Source organism: Scyliorhinus torazame, chromosome 2, assembly GCF_047496885.1.
Source record: "Scyliorhinus torazame isolate Kashiwa2021f chromosome 2, sScyTor2.1, whole genome shotgun sequence".
NCBI lineage: Eukaryota > Metazoa > Chordata > Chondrichthyes > Carcharhiniformes > Scyliorhinidae > Scyliorhinus > Scyliorhinus torazame.
Window position 1 is genome coordinate 288865475 of NC_092708.1, and position 26905 is coordinate 288892379.

Below are 26905 nucleotides of genomic sequence, written 5' to 3' on the forward strand. Positions count from 1 at the left end.
AGCTGCAACATGACCTCATGGCTCCGAAACTCAATCCCTCTACCAATAAAAGCTAAGATGTGGAGATGCCGGCATTGGATTGGGGTGAGCACAATACGAAGTCTTACAACACCAGGTTAAAGTCCAACAGGTTTGTTTCGATGTCACTAGCTTTCGGAGGGCTGCTCCTTCCTCAGGTGAATGAAGAGGTATGTTCCTCTTCATACCTCTTCAATGAACATACCTCTTCAATCACCCGAGGAAGGAGCAGCGCTCCGAAAGCTAGTGACATCGAAACAAACCTGTTGGACTTTAACCTGGTGTTGTAAGACTTTGTACAATAAAAGCTAACACACCATACGCCCTTTTAACAACCCTCTCAACCTGGGTGGCAACTTTCAGGGATCTATGTACATGGACACAGAGATCTCTTTGCTCATCCACACTGCCAAGAATCTTACCATTAGCCCAGTACTCTGTCTTCCTGTTATTCCTTCCAAAATGAATCACCTCACACTTTTCTGCATTAAACTCCATTTGCCACCTCTCAGCCCAGCGCTGCAGCTTATCTATGTAACTTGTAACATCCTTCTGCACTGTCCACAACTCCACCGACTTTAGTGTCATCTGCAAATTTACTCACCCATCCTTCTACGCCCTCCAGGTCATTTATAAAAATGACAAACAGCAGTGGCCCAAAAACAGATTCTTGTGGTACATCACTAGTAACTGGACTCCAGTCTGAACATTTTCCATCAACCACCACCCTTTGTCTTCTTCCAGCTAGCCAATTTCTGATCCAAACTGCTAAATCACCCTGAATCCCATGCCTCCGTATTTTCTGCAGTAACGTACTGTGGGGAACCTTATCAAACGCTTTACTGAAATCCATACACACCACATCAACTGCTTTACCCTCATGCACCTGTTTGGTCACCTTCTCAAAGAACTCAATAAGGTTTGTGAGGCACGACCTACCCTTCACAAAACCGTGTTGACTATCTCTAATCAAATTATTCCTTTCCAGATGATTATACATCCTATCTCTTTTAAACCTTTCCAAGATTTTGCCCACAACAGAAATAAGGCTCACTGGTCTATAGTTACCGGGGTTGTCTCTACTCCCCTTCTTGAACAAGGGGACAACATTTGCTATTCTCCAGTCTTTTGGCACTATTCCTGTAGACAAAGATGACTTAAAGATCAAAGCCAAAGGCTCAGCAATCTCCTCCCTAGCTTCCCAGAGAATTCTAGGATAAATCCCATCCTGCCCAGGGGACTTATCTATTTTCACACTTTCCAGAATTGCTGACAACTCCTCCTTTTGAACCTCAAGCCCTTCTAGTCTAGTACCCTGAATCTCAGTATTCTCCTTGACAACATTGTCTTTTTCCTGTGTGAATACTGACGAAAAATATTCATTTAGTACCTCTCCTATCTCCTCAGACTCCACGCACAACTTCCCACTACTGTCCTTGACTGGCCCTACTCTTACCCTAGTCATTTGTTTATTCCTGACATATCTATAGAAAGCTTTAGGGTTATCCTTGATCCTACCTGCCAAAGACTTTTCATGTCCCCTCCTGGCTCTTCTTAGCTCTCTCTTTAGGTCCTTCCTAGCTAACTTGTAACTCTCGAGCGCCCTAACTGAACCTTCATGCCTCATCTTTACATAAGCCTCCTTCTCCTCTTGACTTCCTCCCTGCCTGAGAGGTACATTCTTATCAAGGACACGCAGTAGCTGTTCCTCACCTCACTGTCATCGACCTCACTGCCCTCATCTACATACATAGTCACCTCCTTGGAAAATTCAAACAAATTTGTTGAACATGGTCTCCCCTTGACAAAGGCATGCTGACTATCCTTGATTAATAATAGTAATATTTATTGTCACAAGTAGGCTTACATTAATACTGCAATGAAGTTAATGTGAAAAGCCCCTAGTCACCACATTCTTGCACCTGTTCCGGTACACAGAGGAAGAATTCAGAATATCCAATTCACCTAACAGCACATCTTTTGGGACTTGTGCGAGGTGATCGGAGCACCCGGAGGAAACCCACGCAAACACAGGGAGAATGTGCAGACGCCACACAGACAGTGACTCAAGCCGGGAATCAAACCTGAGACCCTGGCACTGTGAAGCAACAGTGCTAACCACTGTGCTACCATGCCGCCACAGGCCTCACCTTCCCCAGACTTAGTCTTCCAGGAAACTAAAACCCTCCCTCCTACACCATCTCTTGTGGGCAGCAGGGTGGCACAGTGGTCAGCACAGTTGCTTCACAGCTCCAGGATCCCAGGTTCGATTCCCGGCTTGGGTCACTGTCTGTGCAGAGTCTGCACGTTCTCCCCGTGTCTGCGTGGGTTTCCTCCGGATGCTCCGGTTTCCTCCCACAGTCCAAAGATGTGCAGGTTAGGTGGATTGGCCATTCTAAATTGCATTTTGTATCCAAAAAGGTGAGGTGGGATACTGGATTACGGGGATAGGTTGGAAGTGTGGTCTTAAGTGGGGTGCTCTTTCCAAGGGCCGGTACAGACTCAATGGGACGAATGGCCTCCTTCTGCATTGTAAATTTGATGATTCTATGATTCTTCAGCCACACACTGATATGCACTATCCTCTTATTCCTACACTCACTAGCATATGGTACCGGGAGTAATCCAGAGATTACCCTTTGAGGTCCTTCTTTCAGTCTGCTGACTAGCTCTCTAAATTCTTGCTGCAGGACCTCATCCCTCTTTCTAGCTATGTCGCTGGTACCAATGTGAACGACAACCTCTGACTATTCACTCTCCCACTTCAGAATGCCCTGCATTCAGTAACATCCTTGACCCTGGCACCAGGGAGGCAACGCACCATCCTGGAGTCACGTCTGCAGCTGCAGAAACATCTGTCTGCACCCATCACTATTGAGTCCCCTACCACTGTTGCTCTTCCATTCTTGCTCCTTCCCGCTTGTGCAGCTGAACCACCAATAGTGGTTCAGCTGCACTTGGCTTTGGCTGAAAGACCTCGAGGAACCGTCACTCAAACTATTGTCCAACACAGAAAAATGGTTCTTGAGTGAGATGAACTCTGGAGCTTTCTAACTACCTGCCTGCAACCCCCCGCTCCCCCACCCTGGTCACCCATTCCCTCACTAACTGTACTTCCTTAAGCTGCGGGGTGACCATGTCTAAAAACATACTATCCACAAACCCCTCAGCCTCCTGATGTGAGGATGCACACAACGGCGTGCCTCGCACCGACGCTGAAGGTGTTAATTTTGTTGGCAGGTTGGGGAGGAGAGCTTCAAGAGAAAAGGAGAAAATTGGAAAAAATAACTGATTTCTGTAATTTAGAAAAGGATAAAAAACAATCTTAGTGACTTCTCAAAGGCTGTATGCTGTGTTATTATATCTTGTAGACTAGCGTGGGTGCATGGTCACATCACTAATTTGTGCATAGTTGGTTGATAGCAACGGGGTCAAAGGTGGGAACATTACCATTGACCTCTGTTTCCTTGACTGGCTAGGGGAAAATTAAGCTAGGATTTCCCCTCCTTATTACTGTTATTTGATCCTTACAGGGAAGGGTAGTTATTTGGTGACGATTGATGCTATCCATTAAGGAAGTACTTTGTTGCTATTCATAGTCTGTTTATGAAATTGCGAGAGCTACTGGCGCCTGCCTTGAGTTGCAACGGAGGGACAATACTTTCGTGAGGAACCTCTTTTGACTCGTCCACTGAATTATCAGACTGTTTGCTGGTCACTCTGAGGGACAATTTAGCATGGCCAATCCATCTAACCTGCACATCTTTGGACCTTGATTTTGAAATTATTATTTTCAAATCCCTCCATTGTCATACCTCTCCCTAACTCTGTAGTCTCTTCCAGCCCCACAACCCCTCAAGATATTATGCACGCCTCTAATTCTGGACCCTGTGCATCACCAATTTTAATTGCTCCACTATCAGTAGCTGTCTCTTCACCTTCCTAGCCTGGATGCTCCTTAAACTATGCCCCCTTTTCTTTATTAAAGTTGTCCTTAAAACCTATTCTTTCTATCAAGCTTTTGGTCAACTGTTCTAATATTTCTTTGTGTCCTGATGTCATATTTTGTTTCATAACGCTTGTCTGAAATACCTTGGGATAGCTTATCACATTAACGGCAATAATACAAGTTGTTGGGATTACTTTTAACTGTTTCAACTCCTCTTAATCATTTGGATCCAGGGCTGTCTTTGGTAAGAAGTCAGTCCAAAAAAAACGTTGTTTGTAAGAAAATCTGTTGTCTCATAAGCCAAAAAAAACCTACAACAACATCTGATATAGTTTAAAAACTTGGTGTACAGGCCAGGCTAAACACAATGATCTCCCCAGGTACCCTGAAGAGTACCTGTTAACTTATGTAAGCTGATCTATTCTTAGCCTTTTGGCAGCAGGCTATCATTCCCATGCCTCAATTATTTTCCTATGCTTCTATCATTTTCTGATGTTAGCCTCCATTTATTTTTTCAAATATATATTTGTATTGGAGTTTTTCCATTTTCACAAATAACGCAACAAAATCCTTAAATCTGGTACAATATAAATGCTTCAGCGTACATAAATATAGAAAATGACAGGAGAACACTAACATAGTTAGTTCAGCTTAATCATTCATCTTTGTGCCTCTGTGTCTCTGGGAAAATATGGTAAACAGATAAACCAGAGAATGAGAATGAAAACATGGTAAAGTGGCGCATACCTTCACTTATATTAGAGGCATCTTTCAGGCTCCACCGAGGAAAGCCTAAACCACTCTCCACCAAGGAAACCCCACAGACAGGGAGAAGAAGAATCATCAAGACACCCATCAACAGGATATCTCTGGGAGGAATACAACTCTACTCCTCACAACAGGACAAAGGAGACCCCCTAGTATACTGCCCACAATAAAATAGTATAGGATCTCCGGGCCATGCTCAGGCAAGCGCCAAAACATACCTCCCCCAACTCTAATTATGCCAGAGGCACCAATGACAATTATAACTTATTTTCCTCAAAGATTAGACCTGTCTGTACCTTTGCAGGAGCCCGTTAAGTATTCTTTAACCACAAAATAAAGATAAGAAATACAGAAAAAATTGTGATGGCATTAGTTCTAATCAGATATTTTGCAACAAAATCCCAAAACCTAGTATAGTACAGAGTGATCACCATTCCACATATTCATACAGAGAAGGCCAGCAAATGTTCATTAAATTGATTCAGATTGTAATAATTGTGTTGGTGGCTCCCTTCACACAGACAGTGACAGGATAAAAGGATACCAAACAGAGCAGGAAATCTGAGGAAAACAGGATACCAAGATAAAGCCATGAGCACATGGTTGAATGGTGCATGCCTCCTTCCATAAGACAAAGCTACACGTTGGAAGCCTAATTCAGTCTCCCAAGACTTCCAGGCAATGGAAGGTGCCCCGAGCAAAGCGGAACAATGGACCTCACATCTCTCCAGCCAAATAAGAGGCTGCTCGGGCCCCCACCAGCACTGGAAGACTTAAACCATCCTCCACAGAGAAATCCCCACCTATAAGGAAAGGAAGTGCCATCAAGATACCCATCAACAACGTCATAGAGTCATAGAGGTTTACAGCATGAAAACAGACCCTTCAGCCCAACTTGTCCATGCCGCCCAGTTTTTAACCACTAAGCTAGTCCTAATTGCCTGCATTTGGCCAATATCCCTCCACCCAGATTTCCCATATAACTGTCTAAATTGTTTTTAAAAGTCAAAACTGTACCGCCTGTACTACTGCCTCTGGCAGCTTGTTCCAGACATTCACCACCCTCTCACCTTAAACCTATGCCCTCTAGTTTTAGACTCCCCTTTGGGAAAAGTTGTTGACTATCTACCTTATCTATGCCCCTTATTATTTTATAAACCTCTATGATAGCACCCCTAAGCCTCCAAGGAAAAAAGTCCCAGTCTACCCAGACTCTCCTTATAACCCAAACCATCAAGTCCCAGTAGCATCCTAGTAAAAGGGCCGCAGTGAAAAGCCTGGGAACTACAGACCAATTGAATCCAGATTAGTCTGATAGAATCGAAGCTTGCTTTCTTTGCCAGCAGCTGTAAGTGTCTTCTATGAAAAGTTTGTACAGCAACAATCAAATCCAATTGAGCAAGAGTCAACGGTACAGCACGGCACAAAGACTGACAGATTTATGGGTCTGTGAAATGAAATGTCTCGGTGGAAGAATTTATGTTGCAAAAAGATGTTGGATTCTAGCTGCAGTTTACTTTGTATGTTATATAGTTATGTTTCATTTTCCTGCACTCAATCAACCCATATTCTGTATTATATGTTTTGAAAAGCATCTTCATTTGGTTCTGCTTGATCTGTAAAGCTCTCCTACTGGTGTCATTATCACCCAAGTTACAATTAATTTTTTTAAAACTTCATCTTGTACAAAATTATTTTCATTTAGCTGAGAAGATATCTTGCAGAAATTCTAATGATAATGTTAATTTTCCTGATAGGCTCGAAAGTTGGATGTTTATTTTGAATACGAAGAAAAATTGATGAGCAAGTCCACATTGGACAAGTCCCTACTGGATATGATCTCTGATCCTGATGGTAACAATTAAATTAAAAATTGATCTTTCAATCAGATATAAATGCTTGTCAGCATTTTGCACAATATTTTAATTTAATTGATGTTGTAGTTAAATGATACAAATGTTCCAAAGTTAAGTGTAAATTCTATCGAAATGTTTTAACTGAATTCAAGAAATTTTAAGTTTTACTCTTAAGAGACTAAATATATACATTTTTTATCATTACACTCCCAACATTTTATTACCTTACAGGTTCCCTTTTCCCCAATCATTCCAGGTCTTTTGCATGCATGTCTTTTTAGAGGGTAAACAAGCAGCCTACTTCAAGGATGACTGCATTAAGAGCATTAGAACTCCTGGGTTGAATATATTTATTAGTTTCTAACCTTTTCCTTCCTGTAGCAGCATAGCTGTTAGTATAATGTCAATAGAGTGAAGGAATGAACTACATCCTTTCATTCAGCAGCAGCATATGTTAGTTTTACAGTGCATTGCAGTGCATTATCCAGCCAACACTGGCCTCTCGTTTGTGTCTTTCAAGCCCTAAATATAATTTTCTGAGTTTAGTCTGGGATTCTGAAGTAAGTTATTTGTTTTTCTTTTTGTTGCCTTCAAAATTGATTAATTAGCATAGGGAGATAAAAACAATACTTAGTAATTATGACTTGTTAGTTGTAAGCAAATACGTAGGCAATTTTATTTTTTCAAGTATTTGTATCGATCATTCTTCTGTGCTAAAACATGTTTTGCCTTTTTTTTTTAGGAGGTACCCCTGAAGATAAGATGAGGCTTTTTGTCATTTCCTACATCAGTTCACCACAGCCACCTTCAGAGGTCAGTTGTATTTGATTATTCGGTCATGAAAAAATAATCCACTGACATAATGCAAAAAAGATGACTTACTGTTTGAGTAATAGAAACCCTTCATTGACTACCTCCATTAGGTCTCCCCTTAACCGTTGCTATTTTGTCTCTGTTGGACTTTTCTTCTGTGGGTAAAAAATTAAAATAAGCAGTACCAATATTTGGGGCAAGTGCCGAATTTACAAAACTTGTAATTTTACAAAAGCAGAAGATAGTGTAATGTTTTGTTATCATCCTAGAATTAATAGGCAAACTGGTCAAACACATTACTCTGTAACCGTGATCAAGCCGGATCCCATGGATTTCTCAGCAATCCACCCAGATGTCAGTGAATACTGTCAGTCAACCAATCTCATTGAAACTGTCTCTTACGAGGGACTCCAGTCTTCACCTTCAAAGACCTAGCCTTGGATTTCGCTCCAAAAGTCACTCCGTCTTGGACTGTCTCAACAATAGCTCACCTCACAGGGTTTCAATCTCATCTCCCAAGACTCGATTCCCTGGATTCCTGAGTCTGCACTTCACCAACTCACAAGCATAATTTCAACTCTTTGGCTGCACTGCGCAGAACTCTACTGTTCCAAAGGGTTACCATTGCCCTAGTGGCCAGTAGCACACAATTGCCAACCTTATGCTGTCCGCTCAGACCTCCTGGGATTCTTCTGAGCTCTCATTACTTAAAACCTGCCAACCGCAGCCTTTTTACTGTTTGAAACTGTTTTCCTTGCTGCTCTTCTTGATGGTTCCTACCAGTAATCTTTTCCTCTTTGTGGTTCCTTCCCTAGTTTAACTGGGACCTCTCCCTGTCCCCTGTCTGTAACTCTTCTCGAATTATATAACATAGAACATAACCGCGCAGGACAGGCCCTTCGGCCCTCGATATTGCGCCGACCTGTGAAACCACTCTAAAGCCCATCTACACTATTCCCTTATCATCCATATGTCTATCCAATGACCATTTGAATGCCCTTAGTGTTGGCAAGTCCACTACTGTTGCAGGCAGGGCATTCCACGCCCTTACTATCTGAGTAAAGAACCTACCTCTGACATCTGTCCTACATCTATCTCCCCTCAATTTAAAGCTATGTCCCCTCGTGCTAGACATCACCATCCAAGGAAAAAGGCTCTCACTGTCCACCCTATCCAATCCTCTAATCATCTTGTATGCCTCAATTAAGTCACCTCTTAACCTTCTCTCTAACGAAAACAGCCTCAAGTCCCTCAGCCTTTCCTCGTAAGATCTTCCCTCCATACCAGGCAACATTCTGGTAAATCTCCTCTGCACCCTTTCCAATGCTTCCACGCCCTTCCTATAATGCGGCGACCAGAATTGCACGCAATACTCCAAATGCGGCCGCACCAGAGTTTTGTACAGCTGCAACATGACCTCATGGCTCCGAACGTCAATCCCTCGACCAATAAAAGCTAACACACAATACGCCTTCTTAACAACCCTCTCAACCTGGGTGGCAACTTTCAGGGATCTATGTACATGGACACCGAGATCTCTTTGCTCATCCACACTGCCAAGAATCTTACCATTAGCCCAGTACTCTGTCTTCCTGTTATTCCTTCCAAAATGAATCACCTCACACTTTTCTGCATTAAACTCCATTTGCCATCTCTGAGCCCAGCGCTGCAGCTTATCTATGTCCCTCTGTAACTTGTAACATCCTTCCGCACTGTCAACAACTCCACCGACTTTAGTGTCATCTGCAAATTTACTCACCCATCTTTCTACGCCCTCCTCCAGGTCATTTATAAAAATGACAAACAGCAGTGGCCCCAAAACAGATCCTTGTGGTACACCACTAGTAACTGGACTCCAGTGTGAACATTTCCCATCAACCACCACCCTTTGTCTTCTTCCAGCTAGCCAATTTCTGATCCAAACTGCTAAATCACCCTGAATCCCATGCCTCTGTATTTTCTGCAGTAGCCTACCATGGGGAACCTTATCAAATGCTTTACTGAAATCCATATACACCACATCAACTGCTTTACCCTCATCCACCTGTTTGGTCACCTTCTCAAAGAACTCAATAAGGTTTGTGAGGCACGACCTACCCTTCACGAAACCGTGTTGACTATCTCTAATCAAATTATTCCTTTCCAGATGATTATACATCTGATCTCTTCTAAACCTTTCCAAGATTTTGCCCACAACAGAAGTAAGGCTCACTGGTCTATAGTTACCGTGGTTGTCTCTACTCCCCTTCTTGAACAAGGGGACAACATTTGCTATCCTCCAGCCTTCTGGCACTATTCCTGAAGACAAAGATGACTTAAAGATCAAAGCCAAAGGCTCAGCAATCTCCTCCCTAGCTTCCCAGAGAATCCTAGGATAAATCCCATCTGGCCCAGGGGACTTATCTATTTTCACACTTTCCAGAATTGCTGACAACCCCTCCTTTTGAACCTCAAGCCCTTCAAGTCTAGTAGCCTGAATCTCAGTATTCTCCTTGACAACATTATCTATTTTCACACTTTCCAGAATTGCTGACAGCCCCTCCTTTTGAACCTCAAGCCCTTCTAGTCTAGTAGCCTGAATCTCAGTATTCTCCTTGACAACATTGTCTTTTTCCTGTGTGAATACTGACGGAAAATATTCATTTAGCACCTCTCCTATCTCCTCAGACTCCACGCACAACTTCCCACTACTGTCCTTGACTGGCCCTACTCCTACCCTAGTCATTCGTTTATGCCTGCCATATCTATAGAAAGCTTTTGGGTTATCCTGTTGATTCCCAAATTTCTTTCTCCGTCAGTCTGGCCTCAATAAAAGTCGAGATGGATTTGCACGTAAAATGAAGTTATTTTATTCAGCTTGCAAGCTTGATTCATTTCATAGAAACATAAGAGACATCCAGTCTCCTACATCCCAGAAAGCAAATGAACAAAGAGACAAAGGGATCTCTGCAAATCAATTCAAATGGTATCAAGTTTCACATACTCGACGCCCATAGGTCAGCCTAGGTCCCTCCTGACCTGTTTAATCTATTCTGATTGGCTCACTTCCAATCCCTTTCTCTGGCCCCTATCAATGCAGCCTCACTCTTATAGACACACCTCTTCCTGCTTTTTCCATGCGGTCTCAAATCCCTTTGTCTCTATCTGCCAGAATCAAAGTGGCTTATTTCTACATTACATTAACTAATATCTCTAAAGTAACTATTTTATATCACATTCGTCATTCCCTCCTTTTATCATTCCATGATAACCAAACTATCCAATCTATAGCTACGGTTCCTCATCTAAAAAGATCCGTCGCTGCATTTCCAATTCCTGTCTTACCTCACCCTCATGGATTTTAACAGTTACATTTTTTTTCGGTGAATGGGGCGGTGATCTGATCCAGTGCACCCCGCATTCTACCCATCACACATTTAAGGATGGCCAGGCCCACAAAGATGCAGCCGATAGCTACCACTAGATACATGGCCATATTTATCAACCAGTCCTTCCATCCTCCAAATCCCCAGTTACCCCAAGAGCCAGGATCCGGCATCCCGTCCATGTGATCCATAAATTTAGTGATGTTAGCGGTCAAGTCCTGAACTCCCATGATACACTTGCCCTGTACTATGGCGCATACCCCACCCTCACGGGCCAGAAGATAGTCAAGAGCATACTGGTTCTGCATTGCAAACAACCGTAGCTGAGACAACTCCTTGGTTATTGCCCCGAGGGCTCCCAAGGTTTCATTTCCCAAGATGGTAAGGCCGCAAATAAAATAATTCCGATCACTGACAGCCAAGGAACCCCCCACACCTCCCAGTGTCAATACGCTCAGAATGCCCCACCCGGCTGAGTGGCCCCGGTTGGGTGCAAGAACCTGAGGTTTTTTCCAGTTCTCGCAAAATTCAGCAGAGACTGCCCGGCGTGCTAACTGGTTATGCAGGTTCCACACCGAAGGGCAGGGGACTGTGGTAGGGACTAGAGTCCCTATAGCAATTCGGCGGGGAAATGGGGGTGACAAAACGTTGGTCGCTGTACCATTAAATAAAAAGTAGTATCCTTGTTCCGTGTGCAGGCTAGCATCACAATCAGCATATCGGTTGCGTAAGGACCCCCCAGTAGCCCAGTTTATCCAACTTTGAAATGCCCATTCGGGCCGCCCAGCAATGCGGAAAGCCCTAGTCCCAACAGTGATATGAGAGACATTCGCCCAGCCACAGAGGAGCTGGAGGCCGGCGTTCAATGGAACGCAAGTGGTGTTGTAACAAACGCATTGGCCAGACGCCTGGGTGATATGGCACCTCCTGTCCGTACAGGTGGGAAACAGACATGTTATATTTGTGTCCACCTCTACCAGCAAACAGCCATATCCTTCACTGCTGAAGCAATTCTCGTACGACCGGGAATCCCTATTGGGAGTGAAGTGGCTAGGTATGTACGCCCTCCACCGTCGCAGCCTATCGTACTGTGAATGGGAATTATCCCGAGGAAGGGGAAGGCAAATAGCCGGTGGTGCTAAACCCGGATCGTAAGGAAGAGTGACCTGATCGGGCAGTGGTTCGGAATGCTGACAATGAACCACCGTTTGGGGAGTGCCCCAAAGCGGTGAAACAGAAAATAACCTAGACACCGCTGCGGGGTTTGGGTAGCAGACAACCCGTCCCTGGCCATACAAGCGGTGGTAAATCTGGTAGAAGAGATTCATACTACCCGGGTTTTCCTCAGTTTGGCCTTTATTTAACTTAAGTGTATCTCCCGGTAACCTACGTTCTAGCTGTACTTCCCTTCTCATACGCCCCGTCCTCTCTCTAGTCCCTTTCTCTTTCTCCTAGCCTCTTCCTACACTCTTCTGACAGCCTGATTTTACCTTTATTGTACCACTCTTAACACATCCAAAATCAAATTTACATGTATTCCAAAAACAAGGCAATGTCCATATAATGTTCCCTTCCCATCGCCTGGACCGGTGCAACTGCTTCATGACTCCTGCATTCTCCTTAACTTTGATGACCTTCCATGAGTCGATACCATGTCCTCGTATATGGGGGCAGCGAAGAACATCACCTTTGCATAGGTGATGTATCCTTCCTTGTAGATTGGTTGGGGCTACACAGATACATAATATTCCCCTTTTCCATGTCCATCGCCAATAACACGCCAAGCGAAGTGAGGCCAAATATCAGACAGACGATGCGTAGCCACTCCATCATGCTCCACACCTGTAAAATAGCACTTCTTTTCCCGTGACTGTGGCTGTAACCTTGACTGGCCATTCGGTCTCAAGTAATGGCCGGTATTTGTCCTCCAACTCCCTGTTTCGTCCAGTTCTGTCATAGGCCAGGGTAACGTGATGCAGTGACTGTTCAACGTCTAACGTCCACCACTGGGGGGTGATAGAAATATAGCACTGTTGTCTCATCCTCCTCTTCGCTGATCCACCCACCCAAAGTCACTATATTGGGGCTCCTGCTGGTAAACTACCATTTCTGCCGCTTGTTGGGGTCGCAGATCATCCTTTTTCATTACATACTCAGTCTTAACCTTTGTAACTGAGCCTCCTTCTTGGCCTACACCCTCCTTCCAGTAAAATCTGACTGCCCTTGCCATCTGGGAAGGGTCGTTCTCTGTCCAATTCATGTTATTACATTTCACAGCAGTAACCACAGAAGGTGGTAGGCAATGCATTAACATAGCACAGTATTGAGGGGAATTCTGACCATTTTGATACAGCAAATCGCCTGACTGCCCCAGGTAGATTTCATTAAAACGCTCCAGAAATCCCTCTGGCTCTTCAGTCTTCCTAGGTTTTAGGTCTAAGATAACAGAAAGATTTATGGGCCTTTGAAATGTGCTATTCAACGCATTCAAGATCTGTGTCCTTCTTTTCTCTATTTGCTCTTTTTTTTTAAACTTAAAAATGTTTGAAAATTCAAATTGAATTATTGCAACTTGCAAGCTTAGCTCTGATCTCAACTCAGAACTAAATTTAAAATTTGCTTAACACAAACTTGTATAACATTTACAACTTAATTATTTCTTTATCTTAACAATTTTTCTTTTAACAAGTTTTTTTTCTTTTACATACACATAAGTATTAGCAAAATCAACTATCATCTCCAGATTGACACTTTTTAAAATGGTGTGCATGATCTTCTTTAAGTTTCTATTAATCTCCAGATAAAATGAGATAAACCTTATTTCAAGTAAGTAAAACTTAAGATTCTGGCAATTTCAATCAATTGCTTTCGAAAATAATAACTTTTATCAAAGAGGTGGAGAAACCCACTGGTTTCCTTTAATTAATTCAAAACGTAACTTTGCTGGAGTTCACTGACTCAAAGGAAAGGTATCCGATTACACTAGCGACTGGCGCTGTTATCTCAAGGCCTGAGTGAGAAGCACTGTCTGGCATGACTTTGCCTGCTGCTGTTAACCCTTTGAGAGACTTCTGCTTCAACCAATATGCAGCGTTCCCCACAATCTCAACTAGCCCTCGGAACTGCGTTTTTCGCCAATACAGTCCAAGGAGACAATTTTAGCTTAATCAACTATATATTTAAAACACTCACACATAGAGTTGAACCATCTTCAAATTTAAAAACAGTTATACTGGACTGAACCTTCATTACTGAAGTCCCATCAGCCCCTGAACCCATATAATAGACTGAACCTTCATTACTGAAGTCCCATCAGCCCCTGAACCCATATAATAGACTGAACCTTCATTACTGAAGTCCCATCAGCCTCTGAACCCTTATACTTGGAATTGAATCATCATTTGCGATGTCACATCAACCCAAAACCCTAATCCAAGCCGAAACAACAATATGAAATCCCATCAATTAAATTGCTAATCCCCAGACTGACCTGTGATTTCGTCGAGGCGGTCTTCCTGTGCCAACCGCGAGTGACCAGACTAATCAGACGATAAGAAGAGGGGAACAATCAATGCGCGATCGTTTTCCAGTTCTACATTGAGGGCCCTTTGTTCCCCATCCTCCTGTTCATAATCAGTCTAATTCTGATTTCGCAGTTGAATCAGGATCGCCCTGAGAAATCCCGGTTTTCGGCACCAAATGTTGATTCCCAAATTTCTTTCTCCGTCAGTCTGGCCTCAATAAAAGTCGAGATGGATTTGCACGTAAAAAGAAGTTATTTTATTCAGCTTGCAAGCTTGATTCATTTCATAGAAACATAAGAGACATCCAGTCTCCTACATCCCAGAAAGCAAATGAACAAAGGGACAAAGGGATCTCTGCAAATCAATTCAAATGGTATCAAGTTTCACATACTCGACGCCCATAGGTCAGCCTATATCCCTCCTGACCTGTTTGATCTATTCTGATTGGCTCACTTCCAATCCCTTTCTCTGGCCTCTATCAATGCAGCATCACTCTCATAGACACACCTCTTCCTGCTTTTTCCATGCGGTCTCAAATCCCTTTGTCTCTATCTGCCAGAATCAAAGTGGCTTATTTCTACATTACATTAACTAATATCTCTAAAGTAACTATTTTATATCACATTCGTCAATCCTTGATCCTACCTACCAAAGACTTCTCATGTCCCCTCCTGGCTCTTCTTAGCTCTCTCGTTAGGTTCTTCCTAGCTAACTTGTAACTCTCGAACGCCCGAACTGAACCTTCATGTCTCATCTTTACATAAGCCTCCTTCTTCCTCTTGACAAGTGTTTCGACTGCTTTAGTAAACCATGGTTCCCTTGCTCGACCACTTCCTCCCTGCCTGACAGGTGCATACTTATCACGGACACGCAGTAGCCGTTCCTTGAACAAGCTCCACATTTCCATTGTGCCCATCCCCTGCAGTTTTCCTCTCCATCCAATGCATCCTAAGTCTTGCCTCATCGCATCAAAATTGCCTTTCCCCCAGATATAACTCTTGCCCTGCGGTATATACCTATCCCTTTCCATCACTAAAGTAAACTTAATCGAATTGTGGTCACTATCACCAAAGTGCTCACCTACCTCCAAATCTAATACCTGTCCTGGTTCATTACCCAGTACCAAATCCAATACGGCCTCGCCTCTCGTTGGCCTATCTACATACTGTGTCAGGAAACCCTCCTGCACACATTGGACAAAAACAGACCCATCTAAAGTACTCAAACTATAGCGTTTCCAGTCAATATTTGGAAAGTTAAAGTCCCCCATAACAACTACCCTGTTGCTTTCGCTCCTATCCAGAATCATCTTTGCAATCCTTTCCTGTACATCTCTGGAACTTTTCGGAGGCCTATAGAAAACCCCTAACAGGGTGACCTCTCCTTTCCTGTTTCTAACCTCAGCCCATACTAACTATGATGTTCCTGTCACAGTATGTATGGGAGAACAATTTCATGTTAATAATTCTCGCCGCCAGATGGGGATCAAGAGCAGTCATATAAATATGTGACTCCTGGGATTCTAGGTGGAAGGTGTTTAGGCATGAGATAGATCAGTTGTGTATTTGAAAGTTCTGCAGTTAGAGATAGCATTGTTTAATTTAGTAACTTATACTTTAGGAATATGTACAAATCTTATTTAGTTGTGTTAATAAATTAGTTTTGTTACTTAACAAAGCTTGGCGTTCTTTGTTCAGCACTACGCACCCAAGCCATTCAGGTAAAGCAAAACAGAGAACATCACCGTTCTGTTCCTCAGTTAATTGGGGTTTCTGCTCTGTTTTTTTTCTTTTTTTCTTTATTCACTCACGGGATGTGGACGTCGCTGGCTGTGCCTGCATTTATTGCCCATTCCTGAGGGCATTTAAGAGTCAACTACATTGTATGGGTCTGGAGTCACATGTAGGCCAGACCAGGGTAAGGATGCAGATTTCCTTCCCTAAAGGATATTAGTGAACCAGATGGGTTTTTATGACATGAGATATTTAATTCCAGATTTTTATTGAATTCCAGTTCCATCAACTGCCCTGGTGGGATTCAAACCCAGGTCCCCAGAGCATTACCCTGGGCCTCTGGATTACTAGACCAGTGACAATACCACTACGCCACCACCTCCCCAGCTTTCATTTTACATAGGGGCACTGGGTCCATCCTCAGCCTGAAGAACTAGAAATGCTGGGCTATGTAAACTCTCAGGGCATTCTGGGAGTTGTAGTTCCAAGCCTCCACCTGATGACACACTAATCTTGGATCTTGCTAATTTCCCTGTGTTCATTTGAGGCTGTTTGTGCTGAATATGTTTTGTGCAAACTTCTTGACTTTGGCCACTTCTTGACTCTCAAGCATTACTGTTCACAAATACTTGGTAATTTTAAAAAATAAGAAAGAGCTTGCAATTATTTAATACATTTTCACATTCTCCAATTCACTATAGTGTTTCATAATTGTTATGAAGATGTGTCATATTTATTTATAATGTCGGAGGCTGGATATATATGCACAGTAAGTCCTGCTTCAGTTGTGGTTGTGTTCCTTAAGTGATCCAACGTTAAGGGAAACATTGGTTCCCAGAGGAATCATTGTTAAAATTAAAGTTTAAGTTCTGTAGTAGCTTCCTTATATAAAAAAATGCTTAAACATTATGCCTTCTATGTTGTAAAATTTTACATTGGTGTATAACTTTCTCTAATTTTAAACTTATTGTAGACCGAGTGGTCATCACGTGATGACACGGCTACTAAAAGGGTCATGTGATGGGAGTGCAGGAGTTCTCCCGGAACTGTGAGCAGAGTACAAGCATGAAGTAGCCGCTGAGCTAGTGAATGAAATATAGTTTGTTACACGCCATTGCTCACCCGTTTTTGGGAACCCAGTATTTCTACCATGGTGTCAGGAGTTGGCAGAATGACTTTGCCGCGTCGACCCACTCGTGTTCGATGGAAACGTTGTGGACATTTGGCAAAGTCTGAAAAAGAGTGGTGTATTTACTGCAGTGCCGGATTATCTGACAAATCAAAAAAGGTACAAGCTGATACCTTACTAAACTTAGTGTGCCTCGAGGCTGTTGAGAGGTTTGAATCGTTTGTTTTTCAAATGGCGGAGGAAAAAGAGGACCCCAACTTAATTCTAAAAGACATTTGTCTCCTGATGAAGAATATAATACTCGACAGGCTTGCGTTTAACTCAACAAAGAGCAGATGAATCAATACAATCCTATATGGCAATCTCAGCGAAGTAATATGCATTTGGCACCCTTTCTGACTTTGGGGTCCGCAAACAGCTGTTTCGAGACAACATTTAACACGACAAACAGCCATTAGTATCTGCATGCTAAAAGCAGTAAGGATTCTCGGTGGGAAACAGGTTTTCGCGGTACGCAACACACCCTACCCCAACTGCAGTGGCCATCATGCTCAGAACAGCATATTTGACGTATGGTAAGCACTGCAATAAATGTGGCAAGTAGAATAATTTTACAAAATTCTGCAAATCGAAACCATAGCAGCTTTCCATTGTCATCAGCCACTTTGCAGTCAGTCAGTCCTCCAAAGTTAGAGGCATCCGCAAAGTGAATGTGGAGCTCAGCCAAACCAACCAAACTGCTGAGCGTCCAACAACATTCAACTGTAAGTTTTTTTTTTAAAATGTTTTTATTCTCCATTTTCACATTTTCCTTCAAAATTTACACCCCACCCACAGACAGTAAATGGTAACAAATACAAAATCAATCCCCTTAACAATAACAACAATCCCATCCTCCCACCACCCCAAACAACGGCCCACCTGTCAATATATGCATCCAATAAAACAAACCCTCCCACGGTGGAAACAAAAAACAAAGGAGAAAAAGAAAAAGGAGTCCGGGACTGCCTATGGTCACCATTAACCTATAGAGTCCCCCCCCCCCCCCCCCCGTCCCCCCCCCTACACTCAACGCCATCCAACCTCTGAAAGAGTACCGTACATGATACCCAAGAGTTGGAAAACACCGCCCCCCCTCTCCAACTCCTCCCATCCACTGCCTCCTGTAAAACTCCTCCCCCCAACCTCTGTTCCTTCCCCCCAACTTTCCACCCCGGCTAGACCACTCGGATCCTGTTCTGCCAGGCTCCGATGGCCGCAGCCCCTCCCCCAACCTCACTCCCGTTCACTGGCCAGCTTAAACCGGCCAGCGTGGAGGCCCCCGCCCGGGTCCCTTTCCCACTTGCCCGGCCCTAGGAAAGCCCAGAAATCCCCTTTTAGCACACACACCCCACATATCCACCTACACCCCAAAGAGCCCTTATTTCGAGTGAAAGTCCCATCACTTTCCTTGTCCAAATATATACAACATTGGCTCCTTTAGTCTCTACACCCGCACGCAGTGAAACAAAAAAGAAGAAAATATAGTCCTGAGGTTACATCGGCACATGGCCATTTCTCAGTTCTGCCACAGTCCTTCTGCCTTCGCAAACTCCTCCGCTGCTTCCGCCGTTCCAAAATAAAAGTCCTTGAGCTTGTAAGTCACCCTCAGCTTTGCTGGATATACAATGCCGCACTGCACCTTGCTAATGTACAGTGCCCTCTTCACCCGGTTGAAGGCAGCCCGCCTCCTCGCCGGCTCCACTGTAAAGTCCTGGTATACACGTATACCAGCTCCAGCCGCTCCACCGTAAAGTCCTGGTATACACGTATACCAGCTCCAACTGCTTCTGCTTGGCCCAGCACAGGACCTTCTCCTTCGCACTGTACCTCCGGAAGCACAGAGTCACTACCCTTGGCGGCTCACTCGCCTTTGGTACAGGCCTCCACGACCGGTGAGCCTGATCCAGCTCATATCGGGAGGGATCCTCCCCCTCCCCCAATAGTTTCGCCAGCATCGCGTCAAAATACTCAGTCGGCCTCGGTCAGAGGGGCTGAGGAAGATAGTAAATGGGTGACCAAAAGACAGAGCAAGAGTAGGAAGGCAGTGCACGTGTCCTCTGCGGTCACCTCCCTGCAAAACAGATATACCGCTTTGGATACTGTTGAGGGAGATGGCTCACCAGGGGAAGGCAGCAGCAGCCAGGTTCATGGCACCGTGGCTGGCTCTGCTGCGCAGCTGGGCAGGAAGAAGAATGGCAGGGCTATAGTGATAGGGGACACAATTGTAAGGGGAATAGACAGGCGGTTCTGCGGACGCAATCGAGACTCCAGGATGGTATGTTGCCTCCCTGGTGCAAGGGTCAAGGATGTCTCTGAGCGGCTGCAGGACATTCTGGGGGGGGGGGGGGGGGGAGGGTGAACAGCCAGCTGTCGTGGTGCACATAGGCACCAACGGTATAGGTAAAAAACGGGACGAGGTCCTACAAGCTGAATTTAGGGAGCTAGGAGTTAAACTAAAAAGTAGGACCTCAAAGGTAGTCATCTCAGGATTGCTACCAGTGTCAGAGTAGGAATGTCAGGATAGAGAGGATGAATACGTGGCTCGAGAGATGGTGCAAGAGGGAGGGATTCAAATTCCTGGGACATTGGAACCGGTTCTGGGGGAGGTGGGACCAGTACAAACCGGACGGTCTGCACCTGGGCAGGACTAGAACCGATGTCCTCGGGGGGGTGTTTGCTGGAGCTGTTGGGGAGAGTTTAAACTAATGTGGCAGGGGGATGGGAACCGATGCAGGAAGTTGGAAGGTAGTAAAACAGGGACAGAAATAAAAGGCAGTAAGGGGGAAAGGGTAAGGCAGAGAAGCCATAGTCAAAAATCAAAAAGGTACAAGGTACAGTGACTGAGGGGAGCTCAGTGAATAGGACCAGGAAATAAAACGGGAAGTGAAAACATTAATGGTAAGCGACGCGGCAGGTTGTTACAGGAAGATATGGGCTCGACAACAAGGAAAATTAAGAGAAAGGTTAAGAGGAAATATAACTTAGGAGAGGTTACTGATCGAGGTGTTAAGATTCAGAACAGAGGTAAAAAAGCTAACAAGTGTACTTTACCTGAATGCTCGTAGTATTCGGAATAAGGTAAATGAGTTGATGGCGCAAATCATCGTGAATGACTATGATTTAGTGGCCATTACTGAAATATGGTTAAAGGATGGTCACGACTGGGAGTTAAATATCCAAGGGTATCAAACTTTTCGGAAGGACAGAGTGGATGGTAAGGGAGGTGGTGTAGCTCTGTTATTTAAGGATGACATCCGGGCAACAGTAAGGGATGACATCGGTGCTATGGAGGATGAGGTTGAATCCATTTGGGTGGAAATCAGGAATAGTAAGGCGAAAAAGTCACTGATAGGAGTAATCTATAGGCCACCAAACAGTAACATTATGGTGGGGCAGGCAATAAACAAAGAAATAACAGATGCATGTAGAAATGGTACAGCAGTTATCATGGGGGATTTTGATCTACATCTTGATTGGTTTAACCAGGTCGGTCAAGGCAGCCTTGAGGAGGAGTTTATAGAATGTATCCGCGATAGTTTCCTAGAACAGTATGTAATGCAACCTACGAGGGAACAAGCGGTCCTAGATCTGGTCCTGTGTAATGAGACAGGATTGATTCAGGATCTCATAGTTAGGGATCCTCTCGGAAGGAGCGATCACAATCTGGTGGAATTTAAAATACAGCTGGAGGGTGAGAAGGTAAAATCAAACACTAGTGTTTTGTGCTTAAACAAAGGAGATTACAATGGGATGAGAGAAGAACTAGCTAAGGTAGACTGGGAGCAAAGACTTTATAGTGAAACAGTTGAGGAACAGTGGAGAACCTTCCAAGTGATTTTTCACAGTGCTCAGCAAAGGTTTATACCAACAAAAAGGAAGGACGGTAAAAAGAGGGAAAATCGACTGTGAATATCTAAGGAAATAAGGGAGAGTATCAAATTGAAGGGGAAAAAACATACAAAGTAGCAAAGATCAGTGGGAGACTAGAGGACTGGGAAATCTTTAGGGGGCAACAGAAAGCTACTAAAAAAGCTATAAAGAAGAGTAAGATAGATTATGAGAGTAAACTTGCTCAGAATATAAAAACAGACAGTAAAAGTTTCTACAAATACATAAAACAAAAAAGAGTGGCTAAGGTAAATCTTGGTCCTTTAGAGGATGAGAAGGGAGATTTAATAATGGGAGATGAGGAAATGGCTGAGGAACTGAACAGGTTTTTTGGGTCGGTCTTCACAGTGGAAGACACAAATAACATGCCAGTGACTGATGGAAATTAGGCTATGACAGGTGAGGACCTTGAGAGGATTGTTATCACCAAGGAGGTAGTGATGGGCAAGCTAATGGGGTTAAAGGTAGACAAGTCTCCTGGACCTGATGGAATGCATCCCAGAGTGCTAAAAGAGATGGCTAGGGAAATTGGAAATGCACTAGTGATAATTTACCAAAATTCACGAGACTCTGGGGTGGTCCCGGCGGATTGGAAATTAGCAAACGTGACACTGTTTAAAAAAGGGGGTAGGCAGAAAGCGGGTAATTATAGGCCAGTGAGCTTAACTTCGGTAGTAGGGAAGATGCTGGAATCTATCATCAAGGAAGAAATAGCGAGGCATCTGGATGGAAATTTTCCCATTGGACAGACGCAGCATGGGTTCATAAAGGGCAGGTCGTGCCTAACTCATTTAGTGGAATTGTTTGAGGACATTAACAGTGCGGTAGATAACTGGGAGCCAATGGATGTGGTATATCTGGATTTCCAGAAAGCCTTTGACAAGGTGCCACACAAAAGGTTGTTGCATAAGATAAAGATGCATGGCATTAAGGGGAAAGTAGGAGCATGGATAGAGGATTGGTTAATTAATAGAAAGCAAAGAGTGGGGATTGATGGGTGTTTCTCTGGTTGGCAATCAGTAGCTAGTGGTGTCCCTCGGGGGTCAGTGTTGGGCCCACAACTGTTCACAATTTACATAGATGATTTGGAGTTGGGGACCAAGGGCAATGTGTCCAAGTTTGCAGACGACACTAAGATAAGTGGTAAAGCAAAAAGTGCAGAGGACATTGGAAGTCTGCAGAGGGATTTGGATAGGCTAAGTGAATGGGCTAGGGTCTGGCAGATGGAATACAATGTTGACAAATGTGAGGTTATCCATTTTGGTAGGAATAACAGCAAAAGGGATTATTATTTAAATGATAAAATATTAAAACATGCTGCTGTGCAGAGAGACCTGGGTGTGCTAGTGCATGAGTCGCAAAAAGTTGGTTTTCAGGTACAACAGGTGATTAAGAACGCAAATGGAATTTTGTCCTTCATTGCTAGAGGGATGGAGTTTAAGACTAGGGAGGTTCTGCTGCAATTGTATAAGGTGTTAGTGAGGCCACACCTGGAGTATTGAGTTCAGTTTTGGTCTCCTTACTTGAGAAAGGACGTACTGGCACTGGAGGGTGTGCAGAGGAGATTCACTAGGTTAATCCCAGAGCTGAAGGGGTTGGATTACGAGGAGAGGTTGAGTAGACTGGGACTGTACTCGTTGGAATTTAGAAGGATGAGGGGGGATCTTATAGAAACATATAAGATTATGAAGGGAATAGATAGGATAGATGCGGGCAGGTTGTTTCCACTGGCGGGTGAAAGCAGAACTAGGGGGCATAGCCTCAAAATAAGGGAAAGTAGGTTTAGGACTGAGTTTAGGAGGAACTTCTTCACCCAAAGGGTTGTGAATCTATGGAATTCCTTGCCCAGTGAAGCAGTAGAGGCTCCTTCATTAAATGTTTTTAAGATAAAGATAGATAGTTTTTTGAAGAATAAAGGGATTAAGGGTTATGGTGTTCGGGCCGGAAATTGGCGCTGAGTCCACAAAAGATCAGCCATGATCTCATTGAATGGTGGAGCAGGCTCTAAGGGCCAGATGGCCTACACCTGCTCCTAGTTCTTATGTTCTTATGTTTAGCACAGGGCTAAATCGCTGGCTTTGAAAGCACACCAAGGCAGACCAGCAGCACGGTTCAATTCCCGTACCAGCCTCCCCGAACAGGCGCCGGAATGTGGCGACTAGGGGCTTTTCACAGTAACTTCATTGAAGCCTACTTGTGACAATAAGCGATTTTCATTTCATTTAATTTCATTTCAACTCCTTCGGGCAGCCCCACAATCCTCAAATTCTGTCGCCTGGATCTGTTTTCCAGGTCTTCCATTTTTCCTCGCAGATCCTTGTTAACCTCCATCACCTTCCGCATCTCCTTCCCCATCAAGGTAAGTTGATCACTGTGCTGCAATAATGTCTCCTCCACTTCCTTCAGCGCCTCCCCTTGCTCCCGCACCTCCGCTACTGCGCTCGCCACCGCCGCCGTCACCGGGAAAATCGCCTCATCCACCAACACACTCAAAACCTCTCTCATCTCCTTCCTCATTGTCTCCATGTATTTTGTAAACTGCCTTTCGAATTCCGCAGCCATCACCTTAGTTATTTCTTCAGCCGTAAGCAATGCGGCCTCCCCTGGTGCTCCAGCCTCCATTTTCCTTGGTGACCCCGTGGTGACCTTTCCACTCCCCGACGGATCTCCAGCTGTTTTTTTTACGGCCGTTTTTTTGTTCACCCTCGACATTTTTCTTTACTGTGCCTTCACTGTGCCTCCTCTGTGCCTTCTCCCTGCTTTTGCTGCCTCCGTGGACCCTGGGACCGGGCTTAAAGCCCCGAAAATGCCGTTCCCGAACGGGAGTCCTCCATTGTGCGGCTGCCTCCCGCCATCACCGGAAGCGTCCAACTGTAAGATTGTTAACACCGTCACAGAAAAGGGTGTGATCTTCATCATTCTGAACATGTTTTTCATAAGGCAAAACTGAAGGTTAAAATTGACACGAGCAAAATGTAACATATTGTCCAGCTGACTGCTGTGGGAACTATACTCATAGGCAGCACTGGACCCCAATACCTAGGTGGACCTCATGGCTTATGACGGACAAACCATCCGCGCTGAAGAGGTGGCTACTCTCCACTGCACACACGGCAGTTTCAAGTTCTATATAGTTTACGAGAACATAAAGCCACTGCGAGGTCTTCAGGACAGCATTACACTGGGCTTATCCTACTTGGTCCAGAGATGCATGATATGCAACATCAGGTCCCAGAAAGGATAGAATAAAAGAGACTTTTTAAACTGCGACATGACTAGTAATTACTGGTAATGTACCATGTGAGACTCGATGACTCTGTACCGCCAATAGTTTATGCTTCCAGAACAGTACCAATAGCCATGAAACAGAAAGTAGTCATTGAGCTGCAACAGATGACAACACTGGGTGTCAGAACTCCCATAGACGAGGCCACAGAATGGCTATCAGCAATGGTGGCAGTCAGGATAAATATGTATTGACCCAGTGCACTGAACAAGGGTGCTACCAGACCTCATCACTCTATGAAGACAGTGGAACAGATGATAGTAGACATGTCCCGAAAGACATGCATTTTCAGAATCCTGGATGCAAAATGCAGGTTCTGGCCGATCCTGCTAGGTGAAGAGTCCTCGAAACTTAACACATTCATGTTTCCAGTTGGCGGATATTGTTTTCTTTGTATGCCCTACGGGATCTCCACTGGCAGCGATGTCTTACAGAAGTTCATGAAGCAGCTCTTTGAAGGCCAATCCTGCAAAATCATCATCTGTGACCCCTAGTTTGTGGTCATTCTATGCAAGAATATGGTGCATGTCTTCGTCTCATCCTCAGCAGAATCAGGGCCATACAGCTAAAGCTCAACCCTGCAAAATGTAGATTCTGGATCAACTAAGTTCCTTACATGGGTCATTTACTCGCAGCCAATGATGTGAAGCCAGATCCAGCAAGACAATGGCTAAATGGGCGGCATGGTAGCACAGTGGTTAGCACTGTTGCTTCACAGCGCCAGGGTCCCAGGTTCGATTCCCACTTGGGCCACTGTCTGTGCGGAGTCTGCACAGTTCTCCCTGTGTCTGGGTGGGTTTCCTCCGGGTGTTCCAGTTTCCTCCCACAAGTCCCGAAAGACATGCTGTTAGGTGAATTGGACATTCTGAATTCTCCCTCTGTGTACCCAAACAGGTGCTGGAGTGTGGCGACGAGGGGATTTTCACAGTAACTTCATTGCAGTGTTAATGTGACACTAATAAAGATTATTATTATTAAATGACAGATGGCCATCCACGCTTTACAGCGCTTCCTTGGTATGACAAATTATCTTTCTAAGTTTATCCTTTATTACAGTGAGGTCACTGAACCTGTTCATCAGCTCCTCCACCAGGATGTCGAATGGTGCTAGTAAGAGCACCACACAACGGTCTTCAACAGACTCAAACAGGCAATCTCCACCCCATTGGTGCTACAATACTGAATGTCCGAGCACCTGTAGTTATATCAGCACAGACTTAGTACAGTTTGTATCCAGAATGGCAGACCAATAGTCTTTGCATCAAGGGCCTTCACTGACGCTGAGAACCGTTATGTGCAGATCAAAGAGAAACTCCTTGCTCTAGTCTTCGCCTGTCAGAAATTTTATGACTTCATATATGGTCATCCTGCAACTGTTGAAACTGATCATCAGCCACTCATAACTATCTAAACAGTCTCTTCACATTGCATTTGCAGAGCTGTAGCGCATGATGCTAAAACTACAACACTACAATCTTAGCGTTGTCTACAAATGTGATCTAGAACTGGACTTGGTTGATGCCCTTTCAGAACCTTCCTCTAGACCAGGCAGATTGTGAGGAAGACAAAAGGCATCATGACAATAGAGGTGATGCCCTCATGTAGAAGCCAAGAACTCAAAGATGCCTTAAAGGTGGACATCACATGCAGACATCATCATCATGAGGGGCTGGCTGGAGTCTACAAGGGAGCTTCCTTGCGAGCTCTGCGCATTCGTCACCATCAAAAATGATCGAACCATACAGGATGGGCTGGTACTGTATGGCCAGCAATTCATCATCCCTACTTCTCTTCAGAATTACTACACCCACAATTTCACCAGGGGCACCCTGGGTTGGAAGCAACCAGGGCCAAGGAGTCACTATATTGGCCCTCCATTATGCTGACATGGAATGGGAAGTCTCCAGGCGTGCACCATGAAATGTACTCAAGCCACATCAAACAAAAGAACCACTACATCTACATGAAGTCCCAGATCTCCCGTGGTCATTCACAGCAGCTGACATCTTCGAATGGAATGGTGAGCAGTACTTAGTCTTAATCGTCTCGTATTCTGGACAGTTTGAACTTGACTACTTGTCAAAGTCTCTTGAGCTCAAGAGACACTTTGCCACACACAGCTTTCCTCAGAGACTCATGGCACACAATGCTCGATAATTCATCTCCAGTTAATTTAGAAACTTCGCACAGACATGGAACTATGAGCATATCATGAGCAACCCCCTAAACCCACAATCCAACAGCCTGGTGGACAATTGCTTTATTTATCAGGTGTGTGTACTGATGCTTTTGCCCTTCGTTTCTAGTAAGTAATGGACCAAGTCCTCCTGTCTTGAGATCATTGGAGACCGGACATGTGACTAAAGATGCGTGTCAGGACCCTGTGGACCTACGTGGGAGGGCAAAATCTGATGTGCAATTTCCCTCCTCTCAAGGACCCTTCTTAAATGTCTCTGACTCTGAGCTAGCATCAGACACTTGGGAATGATCTGCAGCACTCAGCTGAGTAGTTACCAAGGGAATGTTAGACAGAT

General features: G+C 44.4%; 1 protein-coding gene across 6 annotated transcripts in view; it reads left to right on the plus strand.

Moving 5' to 3' along the window:
• scfd1 (sec1 family domain containing 1) overlaps positions 1-26905 on the plus strand; it is a 568533-nt gene that overhangs the window by 272118 nt on the left and 269510 nt on the right. For all 6 annotated transcript variants that reach the window (XM_072488067.1, XM_072488091.1, XM_072488100.1 and 3 more), the window contains 2 exons: positions 6493-6589; positions 7334-7404. In XM_072488067.1, coding sequence (XP_072344168.1) covers positions 6493-6589; positions 7334-7404 — 168 coding nt within the window. The remainder of the gene's footprint in view (positions 1-6492; positions 6590-7333; positions 7405-26905) is intronic.